Source organism: Anomaloglossus baeobatrachus, chromosome 1 (genome assembly GCF_048569485.1).
Source record: "Anomaloglossus baeobatrachus isolate aAnoBae1 chromosome 1, aAnoBae1.hap1, whole genome shotgun sequence".
Lineage (NCBI taxonomy): Eukaryota > Metazoa > Chordata > Amphibia > Anura > Aromobatidae > Anomaloglossus > Anomaloglossus baeobatrachus.
The window spans coordinates 917,538,930-917,553,380 of NC_134353.1; the positions used below are offsets into that span (position 1 = coordinate 917,538,930).

The 14,451-nt window shown below is 36.2% G+C and overlaps 1 protein-coding gene across 16 annotated transcripts in view; it reads left to right on the forward strand.

Moving 5' to 3' along the window:
- Positions 1-12,708, forward strand: part of CELF4 (CUGBP Elav-like family member 4) — a 1,553,364-nt gene extending 1,540,656 nt beyond the window's left edge. For all 16 annotated transcript variants that reach the window (XM_075327636.1, XM_075327668.1, XM_075327591.1 and 13 more), the window contains one exon: positions 10,218-12,708. In XM_075327636.1, the coding sequence (XP_075183751.1) occupies positions 10,218-10,276 (59 nt within the window). In that variant the 3' untranslated portion in view covers positions 10,277-12,708. The remainder of the gene's footprint in view (positions 1-10,217) is intronic.
- The last annotated feature ends 1,743 nt before the right edge of the window (positions 12,709-14,451 follow it).

Consider the following 14,451-nt stretch of genomic DNA (forward strand, 5'->3'; position numbering starts at 1 on the left):
GGCATCAGACAGACTCTGACAAGCAACCTCAGGCTTCTGAATTGTTCAGCCAGAGGCGGGCGTCGGCTGATTCAGGTTCACTGGTCTTTAGCCCTGCAGGAGTTAATTCCTACAGAACTGATGAGCGGGATTTAGGAGCTCATGTTGCTAATTGCCATGTGCAGCTGTCTCCTTCCTATTTAAGACACGGCTTTCTTCCAGTATGCGCCGATGATAGCTTCAGTATAGCTTCAGTGATCCCAGTCTTAGTGGTGATCCTGTTTATGGTGATCTGTGTTGCGATTTTTGAGTGATATGGATGTTTTCTTGTTGTGCATTTACTTTCCTCCCGTTTCTTTGTTCTCTTGTACACATATTGTCCCTACTTTGTGTTTGAGTGCAGTGTGTACGAGTTTCCATTCTCCCTTATCCGTGTCATTTCTGTGGGGTTTTATTATTGTATTTTCCAACCCACCCCAAGGATGGGGGAGAGGGGGACTAAGATCGGGGCTCGGACAGGAGTCAGGGTCACACTGGGGGCTCAGACCTGGCTACCATCAAGCCTACCTCCGAGATAAGGTACAGCGCAGGGTCATGAGTCTGAGGGCCAACTTAGGAATCCCTGTCCTGTCATTACATACCCTGTGACAAGGACACTGTAAAGAGTCCTGTCAATGTGGAATAAGAGTTGCTAAAAAAAACACATCATATGTATACTAGGTGAGAAAAAAATTGCATGATATACAGAACACCAAAAGGATTTAACTCGTCCAAATTTACTGGATGAAAATTGGTGCAACTTTTTCATATGCAGATATGAGTGAATCCTAAAAAAATAGTATGTAGGGCAGTGTTATTTTTACCTTTATTAATTCTTTTTACTAAGACTTGGCTTTGAGGTTTGATTGATAGTGGCTATTTGTTTTCCATATTAGAAATGTTAATTATTTTAAAGAAGTAAGAAAAAATAAAAATAAAAAATAACTTCAGAATGCCAATACAGAGCTTATTCTTCAGGATGTATTTTATCGGGCTGGCTGGAAATGTTGATCTAAGTTTCATGGCTATGTGTACTGTCATTCATAAAGTGCATGACAACCTGTTTTATTTCCGACATGCCTTGTCTTTCCTTGTCCTTGTTGCTCCCATGTTTCCACGTGTCTCTCAGCTGTACGGTTTTCCCTTTCAACATTTTTGTCACTCACCTAAGTAATCTTTCCCCTCCTCCTCCTCTTTTCCAAAGACCAAAGAAACTAAACCCAACACAAAAAAAAATTAAAAAATGCACCTAAGAAACAAACAAACATATTTTCTTCTTTTGTCATTCAACTCAATCCCAACCTAAGCAGATACCACAAACGGTCTTGTGCCAAAAAAACGTTAACCTAATGACGCGAGGGTGAAGAAAAGAGCCCCCCCAATCCGTAAGTTCCGTCAAGAGTTGAAAAATGTGAAATGATGGCGTCATGTAAAGAGCTAATGAACTGGCTGCATGACACCGTTTTGTGGAGGTGCTGTGCTTGTTGTATCAGTCCGATCGGTCGTGATCACTCGTAGTTTTTTTTTTGTGTATGTGTTGTCATAACTTTGACTTTCCTGTACTCACTCTGTTACTTGGTGCTTGTGGAGGTATCTTGTTCCTTGGTTTCCGTGTCCAGCCTTGCTTTATATATATGCTTCTTTGGTGTAATGTAAAATAAATGGCTAAAATCTAAAAAAAAATCTAGAATATATTTGTGTTAAAACTTTGCATCAACTGTTTTATTTAACAAATACTGGGAGTGTGATATTTGTTGTGGATGATTCTTTTGCACTTGGAGGTGTCAGGCCTTCTTATCTAATTACAGAAATGTTGGGCCTTTTTCCAATTGACTTTACAAAAATGTAATTTTTATCACAATTTTAATTTAAGTAAAATTTTGAAATGTATCTTTTTTATTTAATTCAGTATGGAGAAACGTGCAATTTTTTTTAAACTATGATTTTTTTTTTGTTTAATTAAAGACACAGTCCCTCTATTTTTAGATTGTTAGTATGATGGAATAAATAATGCTAGAATAATAAATAATAGTAATAATAATAAAGAATAATAAATAATAGTAATATCAAATAATAGTAATAATTTTAATAATGTATTATTATTATTATTATTATTATTATTATTATTACTATTATTATTATTATTATTACAATATTAGATAATAATAATGTATTATTATTATTGTTATTATTGTTATTATATCAGTATTAATTATTATTATTAATAATAATAATATATGAATAAATAAATAGTAATATTAACTAATAGTAATAATAATACAGCATAACATCTCTAATTAATTTTCAGAAATACTTATTCTCATGTTCTTTAATGGATAGAATTGCTAAATACTTGTAAAAACATGCATCTATGCAATGTACTTTTTATTAAAAGTCCTACCCATAAAGGAGGGGTTTTAAATTTTAATCTTTAATCATTCCATTCTATCCCATTTCTGTAGTTTATCAGTGGTGGCGACTCTTCTAGACAAGATGCACAGTGCTTACAAACTGTGCTATAGAGCTTGTGAATACTGGTATAAAGATGGACTGGATCTGTGTTATTGAAGTACATGGCTTAAAGGGGTTATCTAGGACTTTTTTCCTATTGGGCTAAGCACTTGACGGCAGGTAGTTGCTAACTGCCTTCCTGTGCCGGTCGCTCCTGGCTCAGGATGGTCAGGGATTACACCTGCTGACTATTCTCCTGCTTCCTTTGATGTTACAGGGCATCACAGCCAAAGTCTTGTTGATTGACAACTGGCTCCACGTTTCATAAGGCTGAGGCGGCTTTCAATCAAAATGACATCGACAGTGATGATCCATTAACAGAGCAGAGCGGAAGAGAAGAAACTGCTCTGTTGATGTAAAGTCACAGAAAGCAGGTGAATTTCTAGAAAGAATGGTTCATAGCCAGGAGACATCGGTGCAGGGCAGCACCGGTAGACTGGCAGTTACCAAGTGCTTAGCCCCACGGGAAAAAAAAAGTCTTGGATAACCTCATGTGTTCCTTTTAATGGTGCAACAACATATTTTACAGAATTAAACAGCACACAGTTTGGGTCACCATCACATTCATATCTCAACTGCAAACTATCAATCAGGAACACATTACCCCTTACCAAGTAGGAAGCTATGAGGCTAGGAAGCAGGGGTCTGTGGAAACTAAATCTTGAGACAGCCCCTTTAAATATAATCCTTTAAAACATTTATGTTAAAAGGGGTTGTCCAATACTAGGACAACTCCTTCTTACTCTATGTTTCCCTCAAGTAAAACAATAAAGCCTATACTCCCCTCCCGTACGGGTGCCCCTCCATCAATGCCCAGACTCTCGGTGCGTGGGGTTGTGACATCACGCGAGCCCTGCGTAGAATCAGTGTTGGCTTCTGTCTCCTCGTCCTTGGACCAACTGAGTTAATCAACAGGAAGTGAGCTCTGCAGCTGCACACACTTCCTGTTGATTACTCATTTGATCCAAAGACGGGGAGAAGGAAGCCAGAGCTGATTGGATGTGGGCTCACTTGATGCCACAACCTCACATGAGCCCCGACACCGCAAACCCGGACACTGCTGGAAGGGCGCCGGTACTGGAGGTGCGTATAGACTTTATCATCTGTCTGTATATATATCCTATCTGTCTATTATACCTCTCTATGCCTTGTATTATTTATGATTATTGTACTTGTCCCTATTATGTATACCCTTTCACATGCAAAGCGCCATGGAATAAATGGGGCAATAATAATAATAATAATAATAATAATAATAATAATAATAATAATTATTATTATTATTAATAGGCTATGTGTCCACGGTAGAATGTACCTGCGGATTTTTCTGCATGAAAATCCGCGACTTTCGCGGCAAATCCGCACCTTATTTTTGCCGCGGATTTCGATGCGGATTTTTTTTTTTTCCCCATTCTATACCCAAAATCCGCACCAAAATCCGCAACAATAATTGACATGCTGCAGATTTTTCCGGATCAAAATCCGCAGCAAATCCGCTGCGGAAAAATCCGCAGCATGGACACAGCATTTCCAAAATGCCATTGAAATGGCTTGGAAGTGCCGCTGCTGCAGATTTTCGGAAAATCCGCGGTAAATCCGCGGCAAATCCGCGGCAAAATCCGTGGTAAATCCGCAGCGTGGGCACATAGCCTTATTGTTCCTGGGGGAAACATGTGAAATAAGAAGGGGTCATCCTAGTAGTGGACAATCCCTTTACGTACATTTTATTAACACTCCTGTACAAAATTGTAACGAAGCCCATAAACTTATGTACCTCACTATTTCCCAGAATACATACCATGACACCTCTCGTATATTTAAAAAAAAAAAAATCATTGCCATGCTCCATTGCGTGTCATATAATGGGGATATTCTCCCTAAAGGCTTCTTTACACGCTGCAATATCGTTACTGATATCGCTAGCGAGCGTACCCACCCCCATTGTTTGTGCGACACGGGCAAATCGCTGCCCGTGGCGCACAAAATCGCTCGGACCCGTCACACTACTTACCTGCCTAGCGACGTCGCTGTGACCAGCGAACCGCCTCCTTTCTAAGGGGGTGGTTCGTTCAGCGTCACAGTGGCGTCACTAAGAGACCGCCTAATAGAAGCGGAGGGGCGGAGATGAGCGGGACATAACATCCCGCCCACCTCCTTCCTTCAGCATTGCCAGCGGCCGCAGGTAAGGAGATGTTCCTCGTTCCTGCGGTGTCACACGTAGCGATGTGTGTTGCCGCAAGAACGACAAACAACATCGTACAAGCAGCAACAATAATTGAGAATAGGGGCACGCAACTACATCGCTAAAGCGGCCGGATGTGAATCACAAAATCCGTGACCCCCAACGAGATCGCTTGAGCAATGTCGTAGCGTGTAAAGCGGCCTTAAAATCTAGAGAACATGATAGAAATAAAGGGTTTTACTGGATTAGAAAAATCAAAATCAGCCATACCTGTCGTCATGTTGTGCCCGGTATTAAAGCTCTGCTCTGTTAAATTGAATTGACTAGAGCTGCAATACCGCATATAACCTGTGGACAGGGGTGGCACTGTTTAAGAAAGAAAATCATGTTTTTCTGATCCTGAGCTGAAATTGTTCCCTGGAGATTACCATTTTATTTAACTTTACATTGACTATGTATTTACATCACATCAATACAGAACCTTACAGAGATGGGACTGGTTCTTTAAATACTTTTTTTTTAATTAGAAAAAATATTTTTTGTTATATGCATGTGTCTTTGCAACTGAAAAGGGGTCCTTGACAAGTATTTCTTTGTTTCCATCCTCTTTTCTTTTTTGGGGGGGGGGTGTTGTAATTATTTACCTGCTGTGTATGGTTCGCTGTCAGTTGAAGCAACAGTGTTGAAAACCTGCCAGCATGAATTGACATTCGCATGACAAACCTACCAGAGTGGATCCTCTCAGCTCCAGTTTCTTGATGTAATAAATCAAAGAGTGCTCAGGAGGAACCAGCTTGTGAGCAAGAGATAAGGGTTTCCTGAGCTAATCCTCAATGATTAGGCATCCAGCTAAAATGCCAAGCTTATCCCGATAATGATTACACCATATGAAAAAAAAATAAAATAAAAAATGTTAACACTTTAGCTACCCCAAATTTTTTCTTAAAAATGTATACAAAAATATACTTTTATATATATATATATATATATATTTTATTTTTTTTTCTATAAATTTTATTTATTTAAATTGTATTTATATATGTTTATTTTATATATGTTTTTTTATTTATTAATTTTTTATTTTGTTCTGCTGGTTCAATCATTAAAATAAAAATCCTAATGATTACACCAAAGAACAAATAATAATAATAATAATAATAATAATTATAATAATAAAAAATAATTTTAACACTACAGATGACAAACTAAAAAAAAAAATATACAAATGTATTATTATATTTCTTATTTTGTGCTTCTGGATTAATTGATCGATATTTGGGGCGCAATCTGCATATTTTAAACTTTTTATGCTGATTTCCCACGTGCAACATTCACAACCCGAGTCTGGCTACAATGTCAGGACTTATCCTGGGTCTTTTGTTCTGAAATCAGTAGTTTCATAGAGATTTATGATTGATTGCTCTCAGTGAGAGAAACAAAATTATAATTTTGTAGTTGTGATAACTTTTAATGGCTAACTAAAATAAAATAAAATCGAATAAAATAAAATAAAACCTTAGGTCTCTTCATCAGGCATCAGGCCATGCCTGATGAAGAGACCTAAGGAGTCTGGAAAGCTTGCTTTGTAACACAGTTTTATTTTATTTTAGCTAGCTTTTAATAGGTATCACAACTACAAAAATATAAGTTTGTTTCTCTCACTGAGAGCAATCAATCAATTTTCAGCTGGCTAACACGGTACCAAAACTTGTTTTCTTTTAACATAGAGATTTATTAGACTGTTTATTTGATCTAAGGCGACCTGGGGCCGGTCCAGTCATCGCAGTGCATACTCAGAGCATGAATGTTGGGACTTTAGGTTTCACTAATCTATATATTTGGGCATTTCTACCCACTTTCTTGAAGAAAAACATAGAAACTGAGTTTCTTAGATCCTATATTCTCCTACTACATTAAAGGAAATCTATCAGTAGGATCAACACTCCTAAGCCGTCTATATTTCCATGTACAGTAGGTCATAGAAAGTTGAATGAAATGATACCCAGCTATCTATCTGTGAGCCGATGTCTTATTCTGGAGAAATCTACTATTTTCTTAATATTTAAATGAGCTATTAAGATCTTTGGGCTGGACACTGATCTCCCTGAGAATATTCTAAAAGGAAAGTGTGAGACATGTAGATCAAGAGAGCAGACTGTCAGTCATTACATAGTAACAAAAAGAGACAGTTGCACTCTGCAGTGCTAAGACATGTTGGACAATGACTATGGGAATATAGACATGCATTACTGCTATGAAAAAAAATGTAAAAATTCAGATACGTAGCACACTCATATGGCCAGTTTTATGTGAGCCCAACAGCCAACGGCAAGGAGACATCATGTTGCTGGGTCCCTTTAAAACTAATGCCTCTCCTTGGGTTAAAAAACCTACAATTTAGGGGTGGATAGGAACCTGCAAATGGAGGATTAAAATCACCTGAGGCTGAAGAGCAGAAGTGCTCAATCAGAAAGCATAATCCTGTAATCTAAGAAAAAGACTGATGGTACCTCCTACCTTTCTAATGTGAACAGGTGCAAACTAAACATGAAGCATAGTAACAAAAAGGAGACAGTTGCACTTTATAGTGCTAAAATATGTGGAACAATGAATATGGGAATATAGACCTGCATTACTGCTATGAAAAACATGTAATAATTGAGATACTTAGCGCACAAAAATGGCCAGGTTTATGTGAGCCCAACAACCAACGGCAAGGTGACCTCTTTTTGTTGGGTCCCTATCAAACTAATGCCTCTCTTTGGGTTAAAAAAAACCCCTACAATTTATGGGTGGACAGGAACCTGCAAAGGGAGAATTAAAATAGCCTAAGGCTGAAGAGCAGGAGTGCTCAATCAGGACGCATGATCCAGTAATCTAAGAAAAAGACTGATGGCACATCCTACGTTTCTAATATGAACAGGTGCAAACTGAAGATGAATCATATTACCAAAATAGAGACAGTTTCACTCTGTAGTGCTAAGATATGTGGAACAATGAGTATTGGAATGTAGACATGCATTACTGCTATAAATAACATGTAAAAATTTAGATACTTAGCACACAAAGATGGCCAGTTTTATGTGAGCCCAACAGCCAGCGGCAAGGCGACCTCTTTTTGTTGGGTCTCTATCATACTGTCAGTCATTACATGTCTCAGACTGGTAATCCCCGCTTTTAAAGTAAGCTCTGAAGAATAACTCTCAGTGAGATCTATCCAGCCCAAAGATCGTAACCGCTCATTTACATATTTTAAAAAACATGGATTTCTCTGGAATAAGACATCGGATCGCAGATATCAAGGTATCAATGTATTCAATATTCTATCACCTACATTCCCACAACATATAGCTTAGGAGGATTAAATCTACTGACAGATTCCCTTTAATAACTCTTAAATAGCCAATATTTGTATTTAGTAGTTAAATTAATATTATTGTTCAAAATATTTTCCATATGCAATTATGTTCAAATTGAAAAAAAACAAATGTTTTGTTTTTTATTTAAAGGGAATCAATCACAAGGTTTTTGTTACATCATCTAAGAGCAACATAATGTAGGAAAAGAGACCCTGATTCCAACGATGTATCACTTATTTTATGGGGTTCAGCAGTTGAGACACAAGCAGAGTTATTTGATGTAGCATGTAGAAAGCTTAGACAGCTAACCTCACCCACACCACAGCTCTTTGTGTACATTGTCTATTGACCGTGAGCTGCTTAACAGATGAGGGGGCGTGGTTGGACGACTTGGCATGAGGCAGCTAGTCACACCAATGATAATGCCCAAGTGATGAAACCTTCACTGCAAGTAAATAACAGCACACAGCTTAAAGAGGACCAACGACCAGAATTTTTATATATAAAGCATAGTTGGTGGATCTATACTGACGTTATTATTCTGATTCTATACATACCTTTAGTTGTGAGATCCGATGTATACTTTCTGAAATACAGGCAAGTAAAGTTTGTGAAATGCACTGTTCTTTGATGAAAGGTGCAACAGAATATCTAATAGGTGGGTCAGGTTTTGCTTCTAATTCCTCCCCTCTGTCCTTCCTCCCTGTTTCCTGCCCCTGTAATAACAGAGACAGGGGAGGAAGGACTGGGTTTTGCTAGTTATTCCCTCCCCTGTCTGCTGCCTGTCCTTCCTCCCCCTGTCTCTGTTATTACAGGGGCAGGAAAAAGGGAGGAAGGACAGAGGGGAGGAAGGACAGTCAGGCAGACAAGGGCAGGAATAAGAAGCATATCCTGAGCCACCTATTAGTTATGCTGTTGCACCTCTCATTAAAGAACAGTGTATTTCCCAATCTTTACTTGCCTGTATTTCAGAAAGTATACATCCGATCTCACAAGTAAAGGTATGAATAGAATCAGCATGATAGTGCCACTATAGCACTGAGTTTAGTTTACATATGAAAATCCTGATGGTTGGTTCTCTTTAAAAAAATTACACCGCTGAAATCTGATTCAGTCCCTATCTCCTGCTGTATTCAGATTACATAGAAAAAACCTGCCGACAGATTCCCATTACGATACTTAATGATAATTAAAGCATTGGCACAAACTGACTTACTAAGAGTCAATAAAGTAATACATTTCTTTTATATATTTAGTAGAGAAATTTCTATGTAACAGAAGAAATCTTTCTAATAGGTTGAGCTTCAAACCATAATACATTTTTTTACCCTTTGTTTATGAGAGATACAGTTCTACTAGTGTCAGTTACCAGAGCTGAAAAGCCACATAAAATCCATAGACTTGTGTCGAAAGTATTGGAAAAACGGAATTCAATTTATATCAACTGAGTTGGGGTTTTTTTTGCTGTTTTTCTATGTTATTACAAGAGTATTTTGTTCCAAAAAGTTACACAATTATATCTAAAAATAATTCAAAGAAAAGTCACCAAAACTCTTAAGGAAAATGTTTTGAAAAAAAAGTAATCTTTTTTGATGAAGCTTGCATAGTATAACATTATTTATATAATATATATTATAAGAGTTTATATAAATTAAATAATATAATACTAACTATTTTTACTATTAGTAGTATTATTAGTATTGTTATTATATCATTATTGTATGTATTTATTATTTATTTATTATAGTTATAATATTTTTTATTTATTATTTATATATTATTTATTTACTTATCTATTATTTTATTTATTTGTTATTTATTTATTATTTATATTATTATTATTATCATTATCATTATTATTTTTGTTGCTATATCATTATTTTAGTTATGTATTATTTATATAGTATTTATTGATTATTTTATATATTTATATAATATTACTATAATGTTTTATTTTTTTAATTTATTATTATTTACTTTATATTATTATAGTTATAATATTATAGAAGTGTTGACTTCTTTTGCAATATTTAAAGAAAAAATAGGACTTTTTTGTTGAATTTTTCTAGTGTTATATTGTTGTTATTTTATATTTTTAATTTCCCTAACTCTCTTTTATGTTTTATGTTTTTTTTTTATTATTTTAGGGCAGGAATTGAATGGGCCGTATTCTAACAATACAACTTACGTAAATAAATATATATGATTGAGAAGCGCTGGATCACAACTTTGACATATCAGCAAAGTACCAATCATGCTGAAGACTACAGACTTTTCTTCTTTGATTGTTTAGACTGTAATATTTCTTCAATGAAAGTATTGCGTTCTGCTTACGTGGATGGAAACGTTAAGTCGAAAACATCAGACAGGATCGAGATCAATCGGAATTTCCGAATAGACAATGACAATATTACACACAAAAAAAGGCTTTTTCTTCTAACAGGAAACCTGAAATCTGACAAGGAGTGCCTGTTTGTCACCACGAGTTATGTTGCTATGGTAACCCCAGAGCAACCGTTACAAGAAGCATCGTATCCGTCATTCCTTAGCTATTTAGGGACCAAAGGACCAAACTTTTTATCGCAGACTTGTAGCTGTATGTAAAATATGGAGTTAACTTCCTACATCTCGTCTGTTCTTAAAACAGGTTTGAGAACAATTATATGAAATATGTACAAAAAAAATAAAAAAAAAAATGCTTACATGCTTTTAAAAAAAAAATAAAAAAAAAATGGCAAGATAATAGTTATTTGATACTATAGAAGGCTCTTTGGTTATATTAATTCAATTATGAAAATTTCCTATGGTTTTCTGTATATTATGAAAGGATAAGTATGTAGAGATTAAATAGAGGATAGCTATTTAAAAAAAAAAAAAATAGAAAAAAAATAATAAAAAAAAATAGAAAATGCATTAGAAAGATGGTAGTGGAAAAATAAAAAAAATAAAATAAAAAAAACAGGTTTGTAAATGCTTCTATTTCCTCCCTCCCCCCTACCCTTTAAAATCCTAATAGTTGTACAGATTTAACAGAAAAGTTTAAGATAACTATATAATAGTCAAAAAAAAAATAAAAAAAATTAGACAGCAAAAACAAACAAAAAAAAATAAAAATAAAAAAAAATAAAAAAAATAAAATATAGACGTTAGCATTATGGCTAAAAAGAAAGATGTTGTAGAACTGTAATTTTTGTAGAGTTTAGACTAAGCATAAATTCCTACTCTTTGCCAATTGCATACTGTATTGAGGAGGATGTGAGAGGCTGTGATGGCAGCTCCTAACTGCAAGCATTCCACCTATTAACTAAAACTTGACTATTGTAAAATGATGCAATGAAATATTAAAGATACAACAGCTATTGTCTTTTTATCAGTTAATTTAACTTGAAGAATGACACGGCTAAATCGCTTCATATCTTCGTAAACCTGCTATTTGCTAACCTTCCCATTCATCCTCTGCTTTAGTAGTTTCCATATTTGTTCTAGACCTTCAGGGCAAAAGACAGCCTAGAACCTTAATGTTAAAAAAAAATCATAAAAAAAAAAATCATAAAAAAATATATATATACAATCTTTAAAGAATTTCTGAAACTGTTTACAAGGAATTTTGAAAAACAGGGGATGTTTAAAAAAAAAACAAAAAAAAAACGATGCTGGCTCTGTTTTTCTGTAAATACATTTGCATATTTTGTAGGTCTTTTAATTGTAATGATAGAGAAAAAAAACGAAAAAAAAAACAAGGAAAAAAACTTATTTAAATGAAATAAAAAGCACGATATTTATCTTTGGTAATTGACTTTAGAGCAGTTTAAAAAATAATAATAATGATGCTTTAGAAATAAATTTCAGATTAAAATAAAAATAAAAAAGTCAATTAACAATTAAAATACACATATATTTTAAAATATATCATATTTATTCTAAGTTATTTCCACGGTGTGAATTTTTTTATTTTTATTTGTTTTTTTTATGTTGTTCTCACTCGTTTTAGTTGAACTAAAAGAGTGTAATGATCATATTTAATTTTTATTTTAAACTATATAGAAATATAGATATATATAAATACACACTTATAGAATTAACTCTTGAAATGGATCGCGGGTTAATTATTTTTTAATTTTTTTTTACCATTTTTTTGTTGTTATATTCCCGTCAGGCCTTGTTTTTGTAATGGGCATTGAACACTGTAGTAACGCTCACTCCGGATACTTTAACCACTTGATATAATCTTGCAGGCCTGCCTTGCATCGGGAGGGTAACTTAAAAAAAAAAAAATAATAATAATTTAAATTTAAAAAAAATAATATCTAACAGATGAAATAATAATGCTGTGATCTTTGCATTTGTTCATTAGAATGCTGGCCGAGGCTTCTTTTTATATTTCTGATGGAAACCAATTTGCTTCTTTCTAATTCTTTTCCTTTCCTTGCCCACACTAAGGTATTTTCATTCTTTCTCTCTTCCTTTGATTCACGCTGTTAGTAAGTACAGGTGTGTACTGCAGCTGCATTTCCGTCCAACTGCTCTTTTCACTCTCAATTACCTTTAAAAACAAAAAAAAAACTCCTTGTAATCTTCTGTAATTATTGAATGACGCTTTTCAGCTTAGCCCTAAATAAAGCACAGTTTAAAAAAAAAGCCTGTGTCGCTGGAATTTATTGTTGCTATTTGTTTTGTATTATGTATGATGTGTAATTGTAAGGCAATTAGAATCTGCATGATAGGGGGGGTCTTCTACTGTTCCTCACGCTAGGGGACCCTAGCCTATCCCTGACTTCCGGATTACCCCTTAAGGTGGAGATGCTGCAGTCCCGTGCCTTACTGTTCTCCTGACCAGATCTAAGCTGTTAATCCCCCAGGGAATTAAATTGGTGAATCAGAAAAGACAAAAGGTGCAGAACTGGCGAAGAATTTACGGCGGTGGAGATAGAAGCAGAGAGCCAGCGCTACACTCACATCTCACAATTAAAAGCAGAGAGTCGGCGCTGCACTCACATCTCACAGTTAGAAGATACGGTAGCAGAGATAGAAGCAGAGAGCTGGTGCTGCAATCACATCTTACAGTTAGAAGATACGGTAGCAGAGATAGAAGCAGAGAGGCAACGCTACACCCACATCTCACAGTTAGAAGCAGAGAGCCGGCGCTACACTCACATATTACAGTTAGAAGCAGAGAGCCGGCGCTACACTCACATCTTACAGTTAGAAGCAGAGAGCCGGCGCTACACTCACTTCTCACAGTTAGAAGACACGGCAGCAGAGATAGAAGCAGAGAGCCGGCGCTGCACTCACATCTCACAGTTAGAAGATACGGCAGCATAGATAGAAGCAGAGAGCCGCCGCTGCACTCACATCTCACAGTTAGAAGATACGGCAGCAGAGATAGAGGCAGAGAGCCGACGCTGCACTCACATCTCACAGTTAGAAGATACGGCAGCAGAGATAGAAGCAACGATCCGGCACTACACTCACATCTCACAGTTAGAAGATACGGCAGCAGAGATAGAAGCAGAGAGCTGCCGCTGCACTGACGTCTCACAGTTAGAAGATACAGCAGCAGAGATAGAAGCAGAGAGCCGGTGCTGCACTCACATCTCCCACAGCGTCTATCACCGAGGATCGTGGATGTCTACAGAGGGGGCAGAGGTGCAAATAACTGTAATGACTGTAATGGTGCCCCTTCTGGCTGATCCTGTAACTAAGCAGGCTCATTTGTAGAGCTGGGCAATGTAAATGTACCACTCGATATTTTTTTTGTATATGGATATAAATTTTATATGGCCTTTTCAAAATAATACTTAACAATTTGAAGCATGACTGTGAGAGACATGTTTTCAACAGAGTAGATTATTTTGGCATGCTTTGATTTGGCTGGGTTGGAGACTACATTGTGGTTGACAGAATAATTTCTGGCCAGACAGCCCTAAGCTCCTGGTAAGGGACCAGCCCAAGGCTTGTTCAGCGTTGTTCGCACAGGATAATAAGATATTGTCTGCCTTCTTTGTGTGGAGTGTGGCTGTGTCAGCTGCACAATCTCCTGAAAGCTGCTTACTCTGCAGTGACAGTTTATAATGTCAGTGCAAAGTAAAATGTGGACCGCCAGTATATTTTAAGTCTATGGGTAGTCCAGAAGTACCTTTAAATTTAACCAGATAACCTCTTTTCTGAGGAAAACTTACCTGTCATCTGTACAGTATGTACAATGGCAGCTCAGAGGATAGACCTGCAGCAACATCTCTAAACAAGCAAGGGACTCTTTTGCATATCACATAGAGTATTCTAACAAATAGCTTACTGTCACAGGGGTGCAAGGATGGAACAGGAGCTCCTAAGCTGACCCTAAGACTGCGGCCCCTGTGCTGTTCCTTATTTCAAAGGTAG